This window comes from Micropterus salmoides, unplaced genomic scaffold (assembly GCF_014851395.1).
Source record: "Micropterus salmoides isolate LMB-PRFRI ecotype aquatic unplaced genomic scaffold, ASM1485139v1 Ms_hic_scaffold_10, whole genome shotgun sequence".
In the NCBI taxonomy this organism is placed as follows: Eukaryota; Metazoa; Chordata; class Actinopteri; order Centrarchiformes; family Centrarchidae; genus Micropterus; species Micropterus salmoides.
In genome coordinates, this window is record NW_024040041.1 from 14,579,869 (window position 1) to 14,605,215 (window position 25,347).

General features: G+C 39.5%; 3 gene segments (V, D, J or C); all 3 read left to right on the forward strand.

The window, feature by feature from the left end:
* LOC119917602 overlaps positions 1-20,679 on the forward strand; it is a 160,350-nt gene extending 139,671 nt beyond the window's left edge. Inside the window, 1 exon segment of the V gene segment in view lies at positions 20,375-20,679. Coding sequence covers positions 20,375-20,679 — 305 coding nt within the window.
* On the forward strand, positions 8,690-9,167 carry LOC119887576. The segment is given in 2 exon segments: positions 8,690-8,740; positions 8,827-9,167. Coding segments are annotated over 2 exon segments (363 nt in total).
* A 2,258-nt stretch (positions 20,680-22,937) lies between the features above and the next one.
* On the forward strand, positions 22,938-23,483 carry LOC119887607. The segment is given in 2 exon segments: positions 22,938-22,993; positions 23,083-23,483. Coding segments are annotated over 2 exon segments (360 nt in total).
* The last annotated feature ends 1,864 nt before the right edge of the window (positions 23,484-25,347 follow it).

A 25,347-nucleotide genomic window follows, 5' to 3' on the forward strand; every position in this document is an offset into this window, starting at 1 on the left:
AACGTTAACCTTACATTGCAGCCAAAAAATATAACAACGTGCTTTACAGGAGATATGTTAGCTAGCAGTTGCGGAAACAGACTTAACAGACAGACTGTGACTTACACTGCACATGTCCTGTCAGACGGACAACTTACTAAGTAACTTCAATATTTTCCTCCGCTAAATTTAACCGTCACGTTCTACCGCTCGCTCTCTCTCTTTCGCTGGCACACACCGGCACACACACCCGCTTTGCGATTACAGGACACACAGGGAGCCAAACCAGCGATAAGTGTTGCTGCACAGTGTGCCAGTGAAAATCAGCGTTGCAGTCATATTGATGAGCGTGTGAAATATAAGTAGCGTGGTCATTCATTCATTCATCAGCAGCGGTGAAATGCGTCGGATACAGGGGCAACACTGGTCCCAGACCAATAACAGAGATCATGGATCACACCTCCGACTGTCCGGGCGCTGTTTGCATTAAACCGTGATTTATATCTTAAGGACTTATAAATTCTTAATTTTGGGGTTGTTCTTTTTGTCCACTTCTTGATGCTGGTGTTGACGACATAGGAACTACCACCGATGTCCACTTGGCTTTTGGCCATACTAGGAAAAGAAAGTATATGGTTAAATGTAAATTCAGTAGGCGGGCGTCAGCAGGCATCATCACGTGGTCCCGAAACCAGCCAAATGACACGAGTCAATTTTCTTTCCATCGGCGGAAAGTTTGTTTCAAAACTCCGTGTGTGAAGAACTGAGATCGACAAATACAGGCGGGACTCACAAATGCCTGTTTGAAAGTGACAAATACTTTTCAACAATTTGTAAATTAAAACTGGACTCACAAATGCCTATTTGAAAGTTGTAAATGTTAGGAAGATATTCATAGATGTGGTTCATTTATTTGTAAACTATTGAATATATTCACAGATATTTTTATTGTTTGTGGAATTTGTTTTCTATTTGCAAAATATTTTTTTGAGTTTATAAATCTTCATTTTGTTTTATATTTACAGATTATTTACACACAGATCGCTCATCTGTTCACACAAATAATATTGAAACATAAATACCCCCATAGCCAAGATCAAGGTAAATATGATTATGATAACAACATGATAGACTGATGAATTGCTTGTTAGCTAGTACAAGCTAGCAGTAGCAGACAAACCACACTGCTCCCATATGTGATCAGAATGCTACAGCATTGGAAACAGTAAGTAGATGGTTTAGCTATAAGTAATCGTAAATCATACACAATGAATGCCTTTTTCGTGTCATGCAGTCAGTGACACTGACAGCCAAATGACCAAACTCCGTAGACACAGGACACACCGCCTAGCTTAAGTTAATCACACTCGAACACACACACACACACACAAGCTCAGCAGTGAAACTTCAATATTAAATAAATGACCTACCTTTTCATATAGGCTAACCAGGTAGAAATCCATTGCAAACAACGTCCACACAGTTACATCCACAGCATGAATTTTGAGCATTAGGCTACCCACTTACATCCAACACGTTGAATCCATAACATGTGTCGTTCTTGTGTATCCTACTCTGTCATTCATCTAAAATGTGGCCAGGAAGTGAAAACTGAAGTAAGAAAAAAACAAAAAACAAAACCTATACTATATATTCATGTCATATATATATATATATATATATATATATATATATATATATATATGACATGAAAGCACTGGCAACTTTCCAGGGTGTACCCCGCCTTTCGCCCGATGTAAGCTGGGATTGGCTCCAGGCAAAGAACATGAAATGTCTCTGAAAGGTTTTGTAAATTCTATATACATAAGGATTTGAGCAGCAATGACCAGGGCCAAATTGTAATACCTAGACGACTGGGTCAAAGGTTTTTTTTTTTTTTAAATAAAATAAAATAATAATAATAATTGATAAACTCTTGTGAAAGTCTTCACATGATGCAGACTGTGCTTAATAAACAACATAAATAATGTTTATCAACCTAGAGCCTAATGCACAAATTATACTGAAACATCCAAGTCAAATCCATCTCCACATTGTGAGGAGGAGTCAATGCAAAACTCAGATGGACACAGTTTAACATGATGGACTATAGGACAGGACTGCTGCTTTTAACTGTCTGCTGGGCAGGTGAAGATCTTCACAGATCTTTATTTAATGTTTTCATGTAAAGTGACAGTTTGTTGCATGTGATGGTTTTCTGTGTTGTCTTGACAGGTGTTGATGGTCAGACTCTGACAGAATCTGAACCAGCGGTTAAAAGGCCTGGAGAATCTCACAGATTGACCTGTACAGCAGCTATAATATGAGCTGGGTCAGACAGACTCCTGGAAAAGGACTGGAGTGGGTTTCCAGGATTGACAGAGGTAGTGGTAGGAGCATCTACTACTCTCAGTCAGTTCAAGGCCGGTTTACCATCTCCAGAGACAACAGCAGACAGCAGCTGTATCTGCAGATGAACAGTCTGAAGACTGAAGATTCTGCTGTTTATTATTGTGCTCAAGAGTCACAGTGACTGGAGTTGGATGAGCAGCTGTAAGACATCCTACAGTACTCATCTTTCACATTGTTAGACCCCAAGCATTAAGAATTTTTTGTATTCATATTACATACTTATTTCTGTATTTAATTGTTTGTTTTTTATTTTTTATTTTATTATTTTTTTCATATTCTGTATTCACATGAATAATTCAACACACAGATTACTAAATCTGTTCCTGAGAAATATGATTATTCAATAATAAACTCAAGATCACTTGTTCATGAAAGGTTGAAAAACAGCACATTTGAAATTTTACATTACATTTATTTTTTTGAATAAAGCATTATAAAAATTTGAACACAAACTGACAGCACAACAACTGGGTTGTTGAAATTAAACTACTGCTAATTCAACATTTTTACAAATAAAGACACAAGTGTAAATGGTGTAGAATCTAAATTGAGTCATAAAATCACTAGAGGGCAGTCAGTGTCAAGTTTCTCTCTGCCCCGTTTCTAAAAGGAAACACTCAGATCTGGGGCGAGATCAATCTCAAAACGTTTTGCACCGGTTTGCAGCATTTTTGGATTGAATGACACGTTTCCTTGCAATGTTGTCCATCGTTTCGCAATGGGCTTCGAGTTATGGCATAAAACATATTACTGTTATCTATATACAACTACATTAATTAAAGTATAGTGTATTATAATCCTTATGCCTTGCTAATATAAAAATATCTCGATTTCAAAGCAGATAGTACAGAGAATCTTGCTTCCTCTTGTGACAGACTTGTTGATTAAAACAAACCTGGTAAGTCTTCCGTGTGTGAGATCGGCACTGTTTTCTTGGGTTTAGCATCGCCCACTACGGGGCCACAGCGGTGCAGTCACTAATCTAGATCAATGAAACGCCTCAAACCATATTAGTTTATTTAAGTTTCGGAGAACTTAAAATGACCGTCGCTGTTTTCTGGGGGGGGGGGTTATTTTGACATTGGCATTGGCATTACTGCAACAACATGTCTGGATTAACGAAACGCCTCAAACCTATTAGGTTGATCTGACTTTCGGAGAGTTTGACAACAGTACGAGTTTGCTACCATTGTAAAGGTTTGCGCTTCAAAGAAAAAGAAGACGATGCTTAAACAGTCTGGCGGTTTGGATTGTACTATAAAAGACATTCTAGATCAAAAGACTGAAGATCTTCATGAAAAAGCAAAAAAATATTCCATCGCATTGCAGAGATTTCTCACCATGGTAAAACAAGGAGAAAAAGACCAGAACACACTAACTTTGTCAATGCCGGTCGCTGAGGATTTTCACTCTACAGAGCAGAAGAATCAAGAAAGAAGAGCCTTTGTTTTTGAAGAAGTTTTAAAAAACATGCCAAAAAATAGCAGGAATAAAGCCCAACATATTTTGGAAAAAATTGTCCTCCTCAAAAAACATATCTGCATGGACTGAACGTGGGGAGTTTGTGTTTAATGGTAATGTTATGAAAGGGTCTCATGTGTAGGTAATGTTATTAAAGGGTCTGATTTGATAAGAGGAGTGACTGCTTCTCACAGCGTGTCTGACAGCCAGAGACCTACAGGTTGGGATAAATAATGGACCGCCATCTACACCTCTTGTTACCAGAGGGCATTTATTAGCAAACAATGAAACAAGTCCATTTGTATCTCCTAAAATGCGATTGAGTGATTGGATAACATTTTAATTATCTATCATTATTGGTTTTAAATAAATACATAGAGACATAACTTTATCATTTCAAAGTGTTTTTATTTATATCACTATAATAACAAAAAACATTGTCGTACACGTTTCAATCGATAAATCATTTTGATAATGAATGGCACACAACTTCTAATATTATTATACACATTTACACCTACACATTTTTTCACAAATTTGCACACCATAAAATCATTGCTTGACTGTTTATTACTATATTTAGTCATTACATTGTCATAAGATAACCCTCTATCCATGTGGTAAAGAAAAAACACACAATACTGACCACACAGTACAGAATCCACATCTTGCACTTGTCTAACAGAATGTTGCGTGGACTTAAAATTACTGTTGAGAAAGGATTCAGGAAAATGTGAGTATATCGGAGAGTTCCCAAAACTGTCAAAGAATGATCCCACACCCTGCTTGTCAATATAGATAACAACCCAGTGTTGTCCTCCCAGGTGGGAGGGGTCTGTGTTTTTTACCACCAACATGGCGGGTCTCTTTTTAATAACTGATTTAGGAAGTTGGTCACTAGCAAATACTCCAAGAAAGACGCCTTGCTTCACTACCTTATCAAGTACTTTTGACAGTTCTATCGTATTCATCCTACCGTTTGTTAAAGTTAGAAAAAGTCAATGAGAACCTGTCTTCTTGATGATATCTCAATTATAGAATCATATGTGGCTTAAATAACCGCATTTATTGTGCGTTGAAGCAGATTTCTAAAACGAGCCTCTAATCTAACGCTACCAATTTTAATGAGCGACATATGGTCTCCGCATCCTTCATCAGTGCTCAGGTTAAAACAGAACAGACTATATCCATTACAAAACTCGTCGTGGGTTATGGCCATAGCGTTGTTTTTAAGATACTTTCCAGTTGCCGAGTACAATTGATGATACTCCCTGATGGCATTCCCTCTGGTAAAGTTGGGTTGAAAGGGTTTTGAAGGATATTGCTGGCCGTCAACTTATAAACATAAAAACTCTATATCATAATGGTTAAATGTAAATGGATTACACGCATAACTACCTGTAAATGCCTCATGGTCTACAAATCCTACTAGAATAAATTTAGGTATTTGTCCCAAAAATACATTTGGGACACTAAAATTTTTAAGACAGACTCTGTCTATGGGATATTTAACGTTGCCATGCTCAGCCGAAGATAGGGTGACTTTCTTTACAAACAGGCTTGCTGACATAATGTTAACTCGAAAGTCGTCTACAGTGTTGCGCATTAAGCAAAATTCATTTTTAGCTCTTATGAATTTTATCTTGAGGTCTACGCCATTTATTATTAACTTGTCTTGAAAAAACAAGTCAGAATGTAAAGGGGATATTAGCTCCACTACGCGGCCGCCTTGTGTGTACTCCATTCTTTTAACTAGTCCCTCATTGCGTCCTCCAGCCGTTGCGTCGTCCATATGACCTGCTGTATCCATGCAAAATAGTCCGGATCCAAGCTGTGTCTGCAAAGCATCCTTTCCGTAGTTCAAAAGGCACTCTATTATACCCCTGTAAGGATATGTGTTTGATGATTGCGTTATGAGTCGGTCCCCCAACGATATGTCGACCTGTGAAAATATTGTACATCCAGGGTAGTTGATAAAGTCCACTTCGTCTGCTTGATCCAGGTTTCCGCCACTAGCTTTGGTGATTTTTACGCGTGTGTACAGAAACGTATTGTTTAGATCCAGGTAGTCCTCTGTACTAGCTGGAATGAAAAATTCAAGGGGTGCAGAGTCTGATACCGCTGCTAGAGGGGGGAATTCGACGTAGATGAATTTCTCAATACTTGTTTGTGTTCACGGCACCATAAACAGGTCTAGCTCCGACTTAACGCACTCTTCTGACAGGCTATGTACCAAAGACATTCTTGTTAGAAAATGTCTCTTGTCTTCTGATGTTTTGTCGACTTGCTTCTCCTTGCGTGTTTATTTTTTCTAGTCTTAGTATGGGTCTTCTTGTTTGTTGTTCGGCTACGCCTCTTTGGTGGGGAACTCCCTCTTTTCCCAGGAGGTCGTTTTATTGGTCGGGGGGCCACGGCCAATATACCCCTCTTAACGTCTGTTCATGACGTTAGTACTTCTTGAATAAGGGGAATGCTAATCTAAACAAACCCCTGAAGATACCCCCTAACCCTGCACCATACTGAGCACCGAGCCCGCTGTATCCTGGTAAATCACCACCTGCTTGGGCTGTATAATATGCATCGTACTTGTCCACATTGTGAGCATATGGATGGTACATGTTTGCGCCTTGTCTAATACTGATATTTTACGGGTCGAAAGTGTAGCTTTATTATCACTTTGCCGTACGTAAAAGGGATATGTTGATTCTGATCTGTCTTGAGAGAAATCTCGATACTATCAATGTGTGTTTTGCAGAGCCTCAGATAGTGTGGTCTGTCATAAGTATTTGTGATCATATGGTTGTTTGGCCCCGATATATGTACTATTCTTTTAAGAGGGACGTAACTATCCCCTACCGTTTGATGATCAACAATATCGGTATAAATATATATATATACATCCCTACATTAACATCGGTAGGATGTGGCGCCAAATACGGCATCTGTGTCAACACTGTGTTAGGTCGCGGCTGAGATCTAAATGTTGCAATTCCCTCGTGAGTTTTAAAAGCTGCTCTGGGGATAAATCCCAACATTTGTGCATTCCTTGAAACGTTAATTCTACGTCTCTCGTTGGTAAAATGCTTACTCTGTTGGTAATGTTGTTGTAATCAAGCTCAATGTGACCCATGTCATTTTCAGATAAACAACTGTTTAGTTCAGCAATTATCTGTGACATTGTTGTGTAGAACCCCTGTTCAACCTTGCTATGACCCCAACTTTTAATATATTTTTAAAATTAATTTTTGATTAATTAATTTATCCCCCCAAAAAATTTATTAATCAAAAATGTATTCACGTGCACGACTGTTACGCGCATCATGCGCATTCACATGCACGCGCTTTGCTGGCCTTGACTAAAGTAAAGCAGGGGTGATTTCCAGACATGCTGTGGTATGATGGGCTGGTGTCATTGGTACTTGTGGTGCTAATAAACTATGCAAGCTCGTACGGAAGACCACCTCATTGGTTGGGATGTAACTGGACAGTGTTGCGACAGTGACTGAGAGGAGGGTGAGAGGGAAACTGAAAGCCATGACGGACAACCCCTCTCATCCTCTCTATGCTGAGCTGAGGCAGCTCAGGAGCTCTTTCAGCCACAGACAGATTATATTTCTGACAATTATATAGTTGTAAATAATTATCATATATCCGTTGTATATAGTAAATATCTAAAGATCTACATGGAATGTAAATTGTATAGAGCGTGTGTATACCTATCTATAGATCCATGCAGACTGATTCTACTTTGATCATTTTGTACAAAACATTTTCTTTTTTTAACAGGTGTGAAGTGTGAACAGTTGACACAGCCAGCCTCTGTGACTGTGCAGCCAGGTCAACGTCTGACCATCACCTGTCAGGTCTCTTATTCTCTTGGCTACTACACAGCTTGGATCAGACAGCCTGCAGGGAAAGGACTGGAGTGGATTGGAATGAAAAATACTGGAGATTCATTCTACAAAGATTCACTAAAGAACAAGTTCAGTATCGACTTAGACTCTTCCAGCAACACAGTGACTCTAAACGGACAGAATGTGCAGCCTGAAGACACTGCTGTGTATTACTGTGCCAGAGATCCACAGTGAGAGACAATAACAGGAGAGTCATACACAAACTATTTCCTCTATTTACCACTTCTGGCAACATTCATTTGTCTGAGTATTACTGTTTTTAAGTTTCTGATTGTGATCAACATCAGTATTGAAAATTCTGAATAGTGAGTGACTGAGTTTTGAAGTCTTATTTTTTATCTAAAATGCTAAACAAAAAAAAAAAAATTAGTTTCTTGTTAAGAAAAATTATCTGCAGTAGTGTGATGAGTCTGTTTAACCCTGAGACAGACAGACAGACTGATAGAACAGATAGATTAATCATTTTGGGGGACATTAGTCTGTCACAGCAGCAGTACACAAAGGAACTACAAAGAATAGTGTTTAAACAAAATACAAAACAAAAGTTCAAACACAAATACTAACATAAAAGTAAATATGCTCGCCCTTTTAAGCACCTGCATGCTACAAGTGTATAAAATGTAGGTGAAAATGTTATAAACTATTGCCAAAGTCTTCACATGAAACAGACTGTTCTTAATAATGAAGCCAATTTAATGTTTAATAATGTGCAAATTACACTGAAACATGAAAGAGGGACTTTTAGAGAAATTACTTAAGTAATTAGTAAATATTTACTTTCCATTTTCTCCAAACCGTCACTAATATCCAAGTCAAATCCAGTTCCTCCCTGTGAGGAGGAGTCAATGCAAAACTCAGATGTCTTCCACCTCTACTTATCTGACTGCAGAGAGGATGACAGAGAACAGTGGACACACAGTTTAACATGATGGACTATAGGACAGGACTGCTGCTTTTAACTGTCTGCTGGGCAGGTGAAGATATTCTCTGATGTCAATTTTACATCTTATTTACTGTACCAACATTATTAATGTGTTTTTTTTTTTAAATGTCTTGACAGGTGTTGATGGTCAGACTCTGACAGAATCTGAACCAGCAGTTAAAAGACCTGGAGAATCCCACAGATTGACCTGTACAACCTCGGGATTATCATTCAGTAGCTACGCTATGAGCTGGGTCAGACAGGCTCCTGGAAAAGGACTGGAGTGGGTTGCTTATATCAGCAGTGGCAGTAGCTACATCTACTACTCTCAGTCAGTCCAAGGCCGGTTTACCATCTCCAGAGACAACAGCAAAGAGCAGCTGTATCTGCAGATGAACAGTCTGAAGACTGAAGATTCTGCTGTTTATTATTGTGCTCGAGAGTCACAGTGACTGGAGTTGGTTGAGCAGCTGTACAAAAACCTACAGTACTCATGATTACTGTGCTGATAGATCCTGAGAAAAGATATTTAAACTTTGTTGTTAATTAAATCAGGAAATCTGGCACTGGGAAAGATCATATTTAACCAGCAACAATAAACACATAAATAAAAATGTCTTAATGCACTGATCACTTCATCATAAAAACAGCAATGACAGCAATTCAATCTGTTGGAATTATTGTTCAGGTTTGAATAAAATAAATACTACATGTACACATTTCAGCCAAATTAATTTATTTAAGTTATTTGGCATTAAAAGACAGTAGCAATAATAATATTGCAGTTCCTATTTACAAACACTAGAGGGCAGCCAGGGTCAAGTTTGTCTCTCCTCTGTCGGAGACTCTCGGACACTCAAAGCCTGGGCTGAATTTGACTTTTATCCTCACATCACAACACTAATAGAACATTTTAAATGCTGGATCAGCAGTGACTGCAGCTTCATGTGTTCATGTAGTTGTAGTTCACCATTTCATATAGATTTCAAGATAAACAAGACTGAAGGAGCTGCTGTTTCTTCTTGTGATTGTGAGACTTTTGGATGAAAACTGAATAAATAAGTGAATCTGAAAAAAGACAGGAAAGCCTGTATCAGATTATACAGGTGCATCTCAAAAAGAATTTAAAGAAAAAAAATCTGATTTTTTGAGCTGCACCAGGAAGTCAGGTTTCAAATCCAAATTAAATTCTTGTAATAATATTAATATGCTCAGTCAAGAAGACACACTGTTTAAACCTTCAACTGATTTAAATAATAATAATTTAAAAGATTATTTAACAGTGTTAAAAAAAGTTGCTCATGAGGAAGTAAACTTTATTTATATAGCACCCTTCACAGACAAGAGGGGTCACAAAGTGCTTCACAGTAAAAAATAGAATAAAATAAAACAAATAACAACAACAACACTTAAAATACAAAACTATATGGCTAGTTAAAAGCTTAGTCTAAAAAGATGTGTCTTAAGGTGTTTTCTAAAAGTTTCCACAGAATCCAAGGCTCTCAAGGCTAAAGGGAGAGAGTTCCAGAGCCTTGGAGCCACCACACATAAAGCATGATAACCTCTTGTTTTATAACGTGTTCCGAGAACAGTTAAAAGGTCTTGGCCAGAAGACCTCAGAGAGCGACCAGAAATGTGTGCATGCAACAGATCCTGGATGTAAGAGGGAGCTTGACCATGCAAGGCTCTGTAGGTAATGGTTAAAATTTTAAAATGTACTCTAAAACCAATGGGAAGCCAATGAAGAGCCTTAAGCACAGGAGTAATGTGCGATCTCCTGTTGGTTTTAGACAAAAGCCTTGCAGCTGCATTCTGTACAACTTGCAGTCGTTCCATGGAGGATTTGTTTAGACGAGTGTACAGTACATGGCAATAATCACCTCAGTTTTGTCTGTATTTTTTTGCAAAAAGTTGACTGCCATCCATTTGTTAATGGAGGCTAAGCAATTGTGAAACACGGACAGTTTGTCTAGCCTATGAGGACTAAAAGATAAATATAATTGGATGTCATCAGCATAACAATGATAAGATATGTCTTCAAAGCTACCAATAATCTTTCCAAGAGGAACCATATACAGACTGAACAGCAGGTGGCTGAGCACAGAACCTTGGGGCACACCACAGGACCAAGGAGCAGAGTCTGACATATGTTCCTATGGACACAGAAACTCCTGTCAGAGAGATAGGAGGAAAATCAATTCAGAACTGATCCAGTAATGCCCACAGTTGTTTTCAGTCTATCAATCAGAGTGCAGTAATCAACAGTATCAAACGAGATCTAATAGGACCAGCACAGAACATTTACCCCCATCAGCAGCCATCAAAATGTCATTTGAGACCCTAAGGAGGGCAGTCTCAGTTGAATGGTTTTTTACGAAAACCAGACTGAAATTTATCAAATATATTATGGGAATCCAAAACATTATTTAGGTGGTTCGCAACACCCTTTTCTAGAATTTTCGAATGAAAAGGCAATTAGAAATAGGCCTATAGTTTCTAAATGAAGCTGCATCAAGATTGTTCCTTTTCAAGATAGGCTGAACAACAGCATACTTAAAACAGCTGGGGAAGTTTAAAATTGAAACCAAACATGGGCCAAGTAGATGTATAATCTATATAATAGATGGATCAGACAGGCTGCTGGAAAGGGACTCAAATGGATCGCTTATATCAGCAGTGGCAGTATCTTCTACTCTCAGTCAGTTCAAGGCCGGTTTACCATCTCATATCAGAGACAACAGCAGACAGCAGCTGTATCTGCAGATGAACAGTCTGAAGACTGAAGATTCTGCTGTTTATTATTGTGCTCGAGACTCACAGTGACTGGAGTTGGATGAACAGCTGTACAAAAACATACTGTACTCATCTGTGCTATAGTTTTAACCTTTGTTGTTCTTAATAAACAAGGAGATTATTATTAACCGACAACAATAAACACATAATAAATTTAAATGTCTTACTGTGAAGACCACTTCCTCATGAAACAGCCAATAACAGCAAAACAATCTGCTGAGATAATATTTCACATAGGAATAAAAGACACACTACATATTCACATTTCAGCCACACACATTATGGGAGTGAAAATGCTGCAGTTCCTAATTGAAAAACACTAGAGGGCATTCAATGTCAAGTTTCTTCAAGGAGAATGTCCTGTCTGCTGATCATATTGAGCTTAACTTGACTAGATTTTTAAGTTTTAAGTTAAACTATCACCCTTTGTGAGCTTCATGTCTTCATTTAGTTGGACCATCTTCAACTGATTTCAAGATAAATTGCTGGAAGACTGAAGGAGCTGCGGTTTCTTCTTGTGATTTAAGACATTGTGATGAAAACTGAATTAAAAGATGACACTGCAATAAGAAATGTCTTCCTTTCTCATATTTTCCCTTTCTTAGCAGTAATCCACCTCACTGATGTGAGTGATCAGTTTTGAAATGAAAGTGAATGAGACTGACAGAGCAGCTTAATAAATGTTCTTTCTAACTACACAACACATATTCTTAGCCTCTCACAAATGCATATGAGTAAAAAACTCACAGAGAAAAGGTAAATAACACTTTCTCGCTCTCATTTTTTTGACAGAGATAGTCTTTATGTAACACTGTATCTCCAAAATCTCTTACTGGTAAAATGCAAATTCACAGATGGATGCACAGTCCCAACCCATTATGCCTGCATAATATATCCTTCATTACAGCTGTTGCTGTTGGAGACTTCGCTAAGTCTGCGATGGACTGGCGACTTGTCCAGGGTGTAGCTTGCCTTTCGCCGAAAGTCAGCTGGGATTGGCTCCAACCCCCGCGCGACCCTGTACACAGGATAAGCAGTTGACGATGGATGGATGAAGACTCAGCTAAGTTTCCACCATGACAGCTGTACAAAGTGTCCTCCTCTTGGTTCTCATTTCAGGTGAGTAAAGTCCAGCAGAGGAGAAAAGGAGCTTTGGATGTTTGCTGGCTCCCTGTCATCTAAACTCTGTGTCTCTTTCAGCTGCTCAGGGCCAGTCCCTCACCTCCTCAGAGCCAGTGGTCAGCAGAGCTGGAGAACCAGTCACTCTGTCTTGTAAAGTGCAAGGTCTTTCTCTGGCTTGGCTGTACTGGATTCGTCAGAAACCAGGGAAAGGACTGGAATGGATCGGACGCATTGATGGTGGAACTGGCACAATATTTGCCCAAAGTCTCCAAGGGCAGTTTTCCATCACCAAAGACACGTCCAAAAACCTTGTGTACTTAGAGGTGAAGAGTCTGAAACAAGAAGACTCTGCTGTTTATTATTGTGCACGAGACCCACAGTGACACACCAGACTACAAAGCTCTACAAAAACTGAACAACACTCGTTTCTGTATGAGAAGCACGTCAGAGCTTTGAAAACACATTTCCCTTTGAATGATGGCCAAATAACCATGAAACACACTTCATTAATATAAATGTATTTGTCAGTGTGGTAGGACAGTTTTTAATGACTCACAGCAACACCTGCATTTGAAAAAAGACATCCTTACTGTAATTACAACATAATTCAACTAGAGCGAAAAGCTCTGTATCATACAATATTAACCTACACTAATATACTTACTTACTTACTTAATATAATTGAAATCGGTGCAGCGCCATAAGTTTGCTAAATTAACAATCTAGATGGTAACATTTAAATTCAATATAAGCTCAAAAAATATTATTCTGTAAATAAAAAGCTATTTCTCAAACTAGTCTGGCCAATCGAGAAGACACACCGTTTACATCTTCAACTGATTTCAATAAATTGTAAAAGTTTATTCAACAGTATGCAAATAGAAGTGACTCATAAGGAAGTGAAGTGTGTGTGTGTGTGTGTGTGTGTGTGTGTGTGTGTGTGTGTGTGTGTGTGTGTGTGTGTGTGTGTGTGTGTGTGTGTGTGTCAGTGAGTCAGTGAGAGGACAGAAAAGCTCACATCAGTTCAGCTTCAGCATCAACATGTTCTCTGCAGCTCTGATACTGCTGCTGGCAGCTGGATCCTGTGAGGAGCTTTCAGTGGATTCACACTAATAAACACATTAGAAACACTGAATAGTCAGATGAATGATGGAGATAATGTTGATTTCTGTTTCCACAGGTGTGAACAGTATTGATCTCATCCAGCCAGACATGATGGTTGTGCAGCCTGGACAGTCTTTGTCCATCACCTGTCAGGTCTCTGGTTATTCTTTGACTGATAGCAGCTATGCAACAGGTTGGATCAGACAGTGTGAAGGAAAACCAATGGACTGGATTATACATCGATATGGAGGAGGCAGCTTTCATCAAAATAATGCTCTGAAGAACAAGTTCCTTTACTACACTTACACTTCAACTTCATCAGTGAAATTAGCAGGACAGAATTTGCAGCCTGAGGACACAGCTGTGTATTATTGTGTACGTGACTCCACAGTGACACAAACCACCAACAGACCTGCACAAATACTCCCTGTGATTAAACCAGACATTTTAGAAAGATTATTGAGACTTCAACTTAACAGTCTACAGACAGTCCTCATTTGTATTTTTGGATTACATGATAAAACTATACAAAACAATAATGGGCTCCCTTCTATGTATGTGAAATTGTTTTACATGGAAGGAAAAGCTACTTTTTTTTAAATGAACTAATGATAAATGTTACAATTCAATGAAACTAGACTGCCTGAGAGCCCCTCCCTCCCCGTGATATCCTAATGCAAATCTTCAGTCTGCACAGTGTACTTCTGTCTTGCTCTTGTACCTTGTGTGGAGCATCAGATGTCTCATCTTTAACCTTATGATAAACACAGTCACTATTTATGTAATTAACTATGTCATACTGATAGTAAGAGCAGTTTGACAGAGCACCTAAACATGCACACACACAAACAGACATTATCAAAGCACCAGCTTATGTTAGACTTTGGTTTTTACTGATTATCTGTTCTTCAACAAGCAAAGTTATGATTAAAAAAGTTGTCGTCTGTTAATGTGCAGCAGCTGTGAATTTATTATTTCAAAACTGCCACACACGATATGTCCATTGTGACGGCAGAAAATTGTTTTCTTCTTACACTTATAATCTTTTATGCAAGTACTTATAAGAGTGCTATTTCTCTATTATAATTTTTATGTCTTATACATTGTTTAATCTTGAACCTGTTTCTTTATTATTATTCTCATCCTGCTAGTCTGTCCACATGTGTAGGGTTTAGGTCAGGGATGTGGATTTGTTTTCTGTTCCTGTCCTGTTTTGTTGTAACTCAATTATTTGCTCAGCCTCTCGCCAGGAAACAGATTTCCACGACAGTATAGAATCCTTGTCTCGCTGATAAAGTTACCCTCTTGTTGGATTTTTTATCAAACACAACAATTTTTAGTCTTCTGGTGAAAAAGATTTCCATGTTTTCCTCGTATACTGATTTAAAGTGCAAAGGCTTGGATAGCTTTGTTCTAAATTGCTATTGTGTTGCGGGAGTAAAATAATGCAGACAAGTTACTGGGCAGGGTGACAAAAAAATCCTCCACATCCATTTTACGTGTGTTTGGAAGGTGCTAGGGCAACTGAATGACCTGTTTTTCTGAAATCCAAGAGTTAAAATTATCTGGCCATTTGACCCATTTGACTAACATCATGTCACGGCCTTTGCTTTTCTTTTGAGATAAAATATTTTCTATTTTAAATGTTTTGTTTTTAGCTATAATGACTTTTGGCATCACTGGTTCATAAAATGTTCCCTGTAATATTTCCCCGTCATAGTCTTTTAACCTGTAAACAGGAGGGTCCATTGACACACATTCCTTTGTAGTAAAGTATTCATCAGTATAAATTTGCACATAGCTTTTTTCAAGGGACCACGTAGTTTTGAAATTCGTACAGTATCACCAACTTTATATTTAAAACGAATTACTCTTTTATCTTTTGTTTTATACAAGTTGTTAAATACAATATCCTCATTGTCTTTTATTACATCAATCGGTTTCATTTTAATACTGCGATGATGACCAGGTCCGGCAGTGCGTCTACGTATCGTTTAGAATTATTGGCTGTTAAATAACGCCACATTTTAGATTTCAGAGTCCTATTAAAACGCTCTACTACAGATGCCTTAGTCTCATTTGATGTGGTAAAGTGAATGATACTATTTTCATTTATGCTTCAAAATCCCTTTTCCCTCATCTGTTTGTATTTTATGCGGTATTCTACATTCAGCTAAAATATCTTTAAAGGATGCTGCGACGCATTTACCAATCTTATTTTTTAAACAATGTGCCCATGCGTATTTTGAAAACAAATCTATACAAGTTAATATATAGCATACCCCATCATTTTTAACAGAATAAGCGGACATGTCAACTATCTAGCTGGAACTTCCAATCTATTGTATTCACTAAAACCTTGTTTCTCTTAAAATGCACCGGAGCTGTCTTGTGAAGAATAGAGGCATCTTGTTTCATGAGCCAGTTTTCTATATCTGAATCTCCTCCACAATCTTTATTACAATGATTGACCCTTCAATGTCTGTGCTCAAGTATTTTATTTCCAAGGACATACACGACATATCCGTCAGTGAGGATTACAAGTATACACATTTCAGAAAATCGGTACAAGCAACTATGTTTTTACAAACCAAAGATTCAGTTAAGCAATACATCACATCAGCAACACTGACATGTTGCTTACTGGTTAGCATTAAAACACACAAATCAATACAAAAAGTACAAAAACAAAACACATGACCCATATGAAATTCATATGGGTCAACAACATTTGCAGCATCGAGTAGAGTAGATTTCACATCTGCATATTTATCTGCTGTCATTTGCACCATGGTACGCCATCCCGAGGTCATTCGTCTAACACATTCTGTCTGTTTTTCAAATCTAGAACAACATAGCATCCTATCTATGTCACATATTGCATTGTTTCACACAACAGTGCTCTCATCCTATACATGATGTTATCTCTTTTTGGCATAGTTTAGTAGACTAGACACATTCCCCATAGTTTTTTTGTGTTTTTCCTCCCATTCCAAATGTCCAGAGATTCTTTAACTACTGAGCTCACGCAGTCCTCCACTCTAGCTATCCAAATCTGTGGAGCACCTGCAGTAATATCCCGCACTCTGCACTCACACGTTCCCAAGACCACGTAGTACATACTTTTGAGCAAATCTTTGTTAAAAAGCTTCTGCGTAATTTCCCTCTTATGTCCTTTAACATAAAAGAAGGGTAGCGTGTCAGTGTAAGTGTGAGATTGTTTTTTACTCCACTCATCTGTATAAGCGCAATACACATGTTTGTTTAGCTTTTTGCTGCAGTATCTCATGTAAATAATAAGCTACAGTTACCTGTATAATACTGCTAGTAGTAGTGTTAGGTGATGTGGCCTTATCACAACAGTCCAGAGTGTCCAAACAGGCTCCCCTCAACGGCTTGTCCCTTCTCTCGTCCTCTTCTGATTTTTCTTCAGGAGCAAGAAATGTTAAATTTCTTTTCCCCAGTTCTTTTCCAAAGTCATCCACCCATAACTAGTACTACTTGACATATCTTTTTAATCAAAAATTTAATGCACCTTTGGGTTGGCACAAAGGTAATCATGTTTTAGCTTACTACACAATAAAACAACAAGTGCTTGAATCTAAGCAGGGGCTGTCAAAATTTAAAAGTACATGCAACTGTAGAACCTGGACAAACTAAGAAGCAGCTTTGACACACCTAATTTCTTTGTACTTTATCCAGCTAAGGAGCATCACCCTAATTACAGCCCAGCTACAGATGTTGTGCTGATTTGTGCATGCCTGCCTAGAATTGCATGCACCTCAGTGGAGATAACACTCATATATACTGAGAAAAAGGTGGATGCATATCTAGGCAGGTAGCCTACAACATCTGTTCTGCCGAATTATGCATCCAGCTCTTAAGGTCCTTTTCAGACACTTTGCTGTGCACCCTGATCAAATGCAGTTATCGCTACTTCTATAAGTGTAATGAAATATTGATGAATTTACACTTTCCTAAAATATATACTTCTACTCATTTATCACCACTGATGAACCCCACCAAGAATATCATATCGTTTTTAAACAGTACTTGGAGGTGCAGGTGGTGCTCGGCGGACAGGCAGAACTCTGCACAACAGTCAGGGCTGGACTGGCCATCGGGCATTTCGGGCATTTGCCCGATGGGCCGACGTGCTTTGTGGGCTGGTACATACTTTAATTAATTATTTTATTTATTATTTTTTTGTCTGAACGGCCTATAAAACTCGCACATCGGGCATTTTCTTCTTTTGTGGGCCGATGTTTTTTTTGTTTTTGCAACGGTATAAACTATTAAAGGTGGTGGATTGGCCAATTGGTCATGATCGACTCTGGGCTGGACCAATTATAGCCGAGGAGGTCAGATGCACCCTCCCCCTTCAACGGATCAGCAATGAGCAATCACATATTATTGCTGCTGAACAAAAATGGAGAACAAAAAACGTAAAGGAGGCGCCGAAAAAATTAGGGCCAAAAAGAAACTAGCCCTTCAGGCAGATGCTGCCAAATGTGCCAAAATATCACAGTTGTTTGGTGGTGGCTATAGTGGAGCTCCTACTTCAGTAAAATTAGCAAGTGATGGAGGCCAGCAGGTTGAAGAGGGAAAGGGGAAGCAGGAGGAGGAGAGACCCGAGGCGGCCGCCGGTCCAAGTGGCAGAACTGAACTTGAGGTAAGAAGTTATGAGCTGCAGTCTATATCTGGGTCAGATTATAAACCAAGGTTAGGTGCAGCCTCTCTCAACCCGTAAATAAATGCATCCATCGATGATCCGGTTCTAATCCGCGCTCATATAGTTTTTTTCTCTCTCTCATCAAAACCGAATATGTTCATCAGTGGTACAGACAGTCTACATCAAGCAGAGACACGTTTGTGTGCATTTTATTTTGTGAGGGTTAGGGGTTCAGGGTCCCATCATAATTTCTTAAGAAGTAAGTACTGTATATGATGTCAGTATTTTCCAACATTTTCTAAATACTGTACCAGTACTGTGTAAAATGCCATCAAAAAGTCAATTAAGTGTTATTCTTTTTCCCCTTTCTTTCTTTGTCTCCTTTCACTTTTTAAAGGCCGCCATGTTAAAAAAAATATTTTGTGCTGCCATGCTGTTTGTTGATGTGGTAAATAAATAGTTTATGAAAATACCACAAAATCTGTCATTTATTAATTTTAATATTCATTAATGATCATGTCTCACCTCTAGTCTTCTCTGTCTTAATTTCAGGTTTCCACCATGTGTTGTAGATAGTTCAGGAGGAGGTTAACTTGACCAAGCAGTCTTTTGTTTTCCGCTAATTACTGTTTAGAATACCAGAATAGGGAGGATGATGTAGGTTTAAGTTTATTAGATACATATATACCAACAAGACAGTGTACATCGCTGTCAGAACAGCGTTTGTTTTCATTCAGGCTTTATGGCTTTGCCAATAATACTTGGTGGGCCGGTCTCTAGTCAAAATGCCCGGGCCGATTTTTTGTCCCAGTCCAGCCCTGACAACAGTTCACCGCTGGTGTTGTGCAACGAGTGCACCGAGCGCAGCTCACCCATAAACACCTCCAGCTAGCATCGTAAGCACAGCTTGGGATTGATCAAAGCTGTGCTAATTAGCTTAAAGAGCTAAGCTAACATGCTATTTATGCTGACGATACCTGCTAATTATCGCTAACACATAAATAAAATACTACAATTTCATTCACCAAAACAACTGGAGCAGTGGCTTCTTGGGCAGTCTGTTGTACAATTAACAGCAGAGCACGGCATAATATTCCTCCAATCAGCTGGGCTCACTCCAGCGACATACTCAGAGGATGACAAGTTGAGAGCCAAAACCTTGATCAGTTGGGAAACAACTGCTGTGTTATGAGCTGGATAAGACAACCTGCAGGAAAACCACTGGAATGGATTGGGGTTTCCTGGGTTTCTTCCGGTAACATTTCTGCCAGCAGTGTGCAAGGACGAATAGATTTCACAAGAGATAATAGCAACAGCATGGTGAATCTGAGACTCTCCAACTTAAAGCCAGAGGACTCTGCTGTGTATTACTGCGCCAGAGTCTCACACTGGTTAAAGGAAGCAGAGAGACTTTACAAAAACTCCTCAGAACATTTGTTTACAAAGACCTACAGGTGGCAGTAGAAGATATGAAGTCAAATGACACTAAGGAGAGTATGACAGTGCCTCTAAAAACACACATGCACACTATGAAAGCAACAGCTGATGTTGTGGTTTCTGACTTCCTCATTGTTACATTTAATATCTTTATTTACTTTTCTACAACAACAAATAATAAGTTAACAATATTCCCATTTTTGATTTTTAATAGCAAGTGTTAGGATGTATTTGAGATTTAAAAAAGATCATAATTATAATCAGAATATTAAGGAATGATGCGGTGTGTTTCTCTGTGAGGAGGAGTCAATGTTGTTAACATTGATGCTTCATGTGTTTGATTCTATGCAAACTCAGTGACCTTCCTTGTTACTCAGCTATAAAAACTACCCATCAGGCTGTCAGTGGAGTTCACAGCACGTCACTTTCAACATAAACCATGTTTTCTGTAGCTCTGCTGCTGCTGTTGGCAGCTGGATGTGAGTCTCTCTGGATTTGTCAAGTCTTTTGCAGTATAACTTGATCATTTGTTACTAAACATTTTCTTTTTCTAAACAGGTGTGGAGTGTGAACAGTTGACACAGCCAGCCTCTGTGACTGTGCAGCCAGGTCAACGTCTGACCATCACCTGTCAGGTCTCTTATTCTCTTAGCAGCTACTACACAGCTTGGATCAGACAGCCTGCAGGGAAAGGACTGGAGTGGATTGGAAGCAAATATACTGGAGCTTCATTCTACAAAGATTCACTAAAGAACAAGTTCAGTATCGACTTAGACTCTTCCAGCAAGAGAGTGACTCTAAACGGACAGAATGTGCAGCCTGAAGACACAGCTGTGTATTACTGTGCCAGAGATCCACAATAACACAAACCATCAGCAGACCTGAACAAAAACCCCTCAGTGCCTGAACACTTATAACATGAAGTCACCAGAGGAGGAGCCCTCAGACCACTAATGACTTCAACACCATGCTCACTTTTAAAGAGAGAAACAGACATATTTAGCAATGAAAAAGTAATAGGAATATTAAATAGTTTAGTATATAATCATAATAATTTGCCAAGAAGTTTATATTAATCCAAAAATTGTTATTGTGTTACAAGTGAACAGTGTGTGTTAGATTTTTGTTCACTGTAATATGAAAATCATTTTGATTACAATGGCTAAAAAGAACATAACATATTTTGCAGGTGTTGCAACTTCTACATAACAGTTTTCCAACAAATAAGGACTTGTGAGGACGAGTCAGTGCAACGACTAGTTGTCTGCCACCTTCACTAATCTGACTACAGAGAGGAGAGAGTTTTCACTGTAATTTGTTTTATGCAACATAAAATAGTATGTATGTCTGAGTTGATCATTTTTTTGTTTTGACTGAAAAACATGGGTGTTCATGCCAGGGAGGGTTATAATCAAGGGCAACTGGACTTGAAGATAAGGGAATCGCAGCCATTTAACCTCTGTGGGCTTGTTATCAAGGTGATGGATCCTACTTGTTTTTTTAATGCTCCTGGCTGTTGCAACGACCGTTGTTGTGGTCTGAATGACTGTGAGCGTTTGATCAAACTCCTGGGAAGAGATGAAAGGAAAGCATTGTAAATGGGGGGTGGTGATGGCGCAATCGATAAGACATATGGTGTGAGAGACCCATGTTCAATTCCCCACTGTGACCCATCCACCATTCCCTGAGCAAGACACTTAACCCCTAGTAGCTCCAGAGGAGTGCAACCTCTGTATAGCAATTGTAAGTCGCTTTGAATAAAAGCTTCAGCTAAATGAATCAGAGCGGAGGCGTACACTGACCGCTGCAGACACCATGGACACAGTTTACTTCTGTTGATACAACTTTCTGGAGTCAGCTTGGCAGATGCGTTCCACACATGTGCAGTACGTTGGTCGATTGGTGCGCTGGTAGCGTAGTGTTCCCACAGTCACAAAGAATGTGAGGCAAGTGCGAGCCTACTTCACCCTTTGATGACGATTTTTTCGTCACACGGACCCTAGCGGTCGCTCGCATACTTGCGGATGTGAAAAGTATAAAACTTGCTTTTGCTCTCCTCCTCCTGTTTAGTGATAGTCTCTCTATTCTGGTGTAAATTACCTCTTTCACTCCTCTTGCAAACCATCTGTCCTAAAATCAACATTATAATATAACACACAACATTTGTCCTCTTGGAGGAATGATTGATGTACAGTAGTGGAGACCAGGGATGGTTGTAAAACAGTTCATTCTGCACATGCTCAGTTTAGTCCTAGTTCCACATGTGAAAAGTAGCACCCTGTGGGAGGCACAGCCTTTGCTTCATTTATTTTTGTACTAGCATTGTCTTTTGTTGTTAAACTCATCAAACTTCATCACATTTATTGTGATATTGATATCTGATGACACCTATCTGTCAATATTTTTAAATGTCCCGCCCCATCCAGGCTGTGATTGGTCGTTTCACCATATTAACAAGCTACATTCAGCACACGGCTGCTTGAAAGGCACCCCAGCTTCTCGTCTCCCTCATCTCTCTCCGCCGACAGAGTTTAGCAGGCAGGCGAGAACAGGAACAGGTGAGCGTGACGCTCAGAGAACCTGATATGGAGAGGGCAGAGGAGAGTACTGGCAGCTTGGGAAAAGTCCTGGTACACAAGAAAATGCCCGGGTATGCCAAAGAGTAAAATGTCGAAGTGCCTGTACTGCGTACCGGAGCGTACAGCCCCACTTCAAGCACTACACACACACACACACAATGAAAGTGCTGATTAAAAAGCTTTCATTTTCATGTTTTTCTCATATTCCTTATAATATAATGTTACATTTCCCCCCAGGGTACATCTAACCCAGACTAAGGGGTAAATTGTAACATGTGATGGAGACTAAACCGTGCATTTTCTGCCTGTGTTGCAGAGATAACAGCTACACCATTTCATAGCAGACATGTGTAGCTAGTTTATATCACATTTTGAATGCACTGGCTTAAAAGAGCTCCAACAGACAGAAATGTTGAAACAGTAACTGAGATCCAAGTGAAATCCAGCTCCTCCCTATGAGGAGGAGTCAATGCAAAACTCAGATGTCTTCCACCTCTACTTATCTGACTGCAGAGAGGATGACAGAGAACAGTGGACACACAGTTTAACATGATGGACTATAGGACAGGACTGCTGCTTTTAACTGTCTGCTGGGCAGGTGAAGATCTTCACTGATCTTAATTTAGTTAAGTTTAGTTTTCTTGTAATGTTTGTTGCATGTGATTATTTTCTTTGCTGTCTTGACAGGTGTTGATGGTCAGACTCTGACAGAATCTGAACCAGCGGTTAAACGGCCTGGAGAATCTCACAGATTGACCTGTACAACCTCTGGAATATCATTCAGCAGCAACTGGATGGCCTGGATCAGACAGGCTCCTGGAAAAGGACTGGAGTGGGTTGCTACTGATGCTGGTGGCAGCAGCAAATACTACTCTCAGTCAGTCCAAGGCCGTTTTACCATCTCCAGAGACAACAGCAAAGAGCAGCTGTATCTGCAGATGAACAGTCTGAAGACTGAAGATTCTGCTGTTTATTATTGTGCTCGAGAGCCACAGTGACTGGAGTTGGTTGAGCAGCTGTACAAAATCCTACAGTACTCATCTTTACTGTGCTGATAGATCCTGAGAAAGACTTCTGTTTGTCTTTGAACTTTGTTATTGTCATTGTTATCATGGAAGAATATACAAGTGCATCAAAAAATAAATAACCACATTAAAAAAAAATGTTGAGCTGCACCAAAACATCTGTGCATTCATCAAACCTTACCATCAGGTTTCAAATTCAAATTAAATTCTTGTAAAAATATGAACTCACATACATGTCAGGACAGGGGGCCAGAACTCAAACAAAGACCAGAGTGTCAGTTCAAATAAAGGAGAATTTATTTAAAACAAGCGCAAACGGAGATGTGGGCTGGGCCGTAGATGTTCTGGTTGGCCTGAGGGTTTGGGGTCTGGGTTCTGGTGCTCTAGGTCTCGTGGGGCTGGTGAGTAATCAGAGTCCAAGCTGGTACTCTGGAGTCAAGACAGGAAAAAAAACTAGTTAACTCTCAGGATCTCAAAAAACAAGATAAGATTCAGAAAGTTCAAGCCAAAGGTTGGCTGGCATGTGCATGTACTCAATAGTGCAACAATTCAGCAGGGATTGGAAAGTTGGTCTGGCTTTTATGGGTGAGTAGACTGCAGGATGTGCAACAGGTGTTCTTGATTGAAGTGATGAGCCCAGGTGAGTAGACAGGAGCACCGGCGAGCACGCCCACCAGCAGTCTCTGAGCATGAGGGAGAAAGCAGAACACAGAGACGTACGCAAAACGTAAACACACACAGCAGACATACCAAAAGGGTAAAAGAACTCAAAAACTACATTCACACGCATAGCATCAAGAAAGCCAGGGTCACGACCGGGGGGGGGCAGAAAATATGTTGTCTCCCAAACTAGACACACAGGTGTGCTGATAAACAACTTTATTTTTAACATTGCTGTGTAGAGGTGCAGCTCATTTAAGCTCTTTCAAAAAACTTTGTTTTTTAAATAAAAAATTATTTCTCAGTAGTCTGGTCAATTGTGAAGACACACTGTTTAAGATTTAAATAATAATAATTTAAAAGATTATTCAACAATATGCAAATATAAGTTGCTCATAATAATAATAACTGAGAGGTGTGAGGCCAGGGGAGATTAAAGCCCATAGGCCTCACTGAAGAAGTGTGTTTTAAGCTGCAGGTGGCAAGAGGAAGCTTGTTCCAGAGTGATGGTGGGCCACAGAAGGCTCTGTCACCAAATGTCCGGAGCCTGGAATTAGGGACAGCAAGCAGGTCCTTGTCAGAGGACCACAGGGACCGTGACTGAGTGTAGTAGATCTATGAGGTGCAAGTCCATGGAGAGATTTGTACATCAGGAGGAGTATTTTATATTTGATCTGGGACTTAACTGGCAGCCAGTGAAGCTTCTTCAGGATGGGAGTGATGTGAAGTCCAAGTTTTGTGTGGGTGAGCATCCTAGCCGCAGAGTTCTGGACATACTGGAGTCTGTCAGTAGCCTTGCTGGGCAGACCGAACAGGATACCGTTGCAGTAGTCAAGTCGGGAGGTGATGAAGGAGTGGATGAGGGTCTCAGCTACAGAGTTGGAGAGGCACTGTTGGAGTCTGGAGATGTTCTTAAGATGGTAAATGGCAGTTTTAGTAGTGTTTTTGATGTGCTGTTGGAAGGAAAGAGTGGAGTCCATGATGATACCCAGGTTGCGTACTTGAGGGGTGTCAGGGAAAATAATTCCTTCCCAAAGAATACGGAGTCAAATAGATGTGTTGAATCATTTCTTTATGTAACGTGGCCACGGAGAGAACGCACGGTTACTCTGCCGAACTCAGCATTTCCTCCCCTTAAGTACAGAACAAGTACAAAGCAAACAACAGCCAACAAATGGTAGATGAAGGAAAACAAATGGCAGAGTATTAGCATACACTCAAAACTCTTCCTGAGCTAAGAAAGGAAATGTATGTGGCATCAGATGTT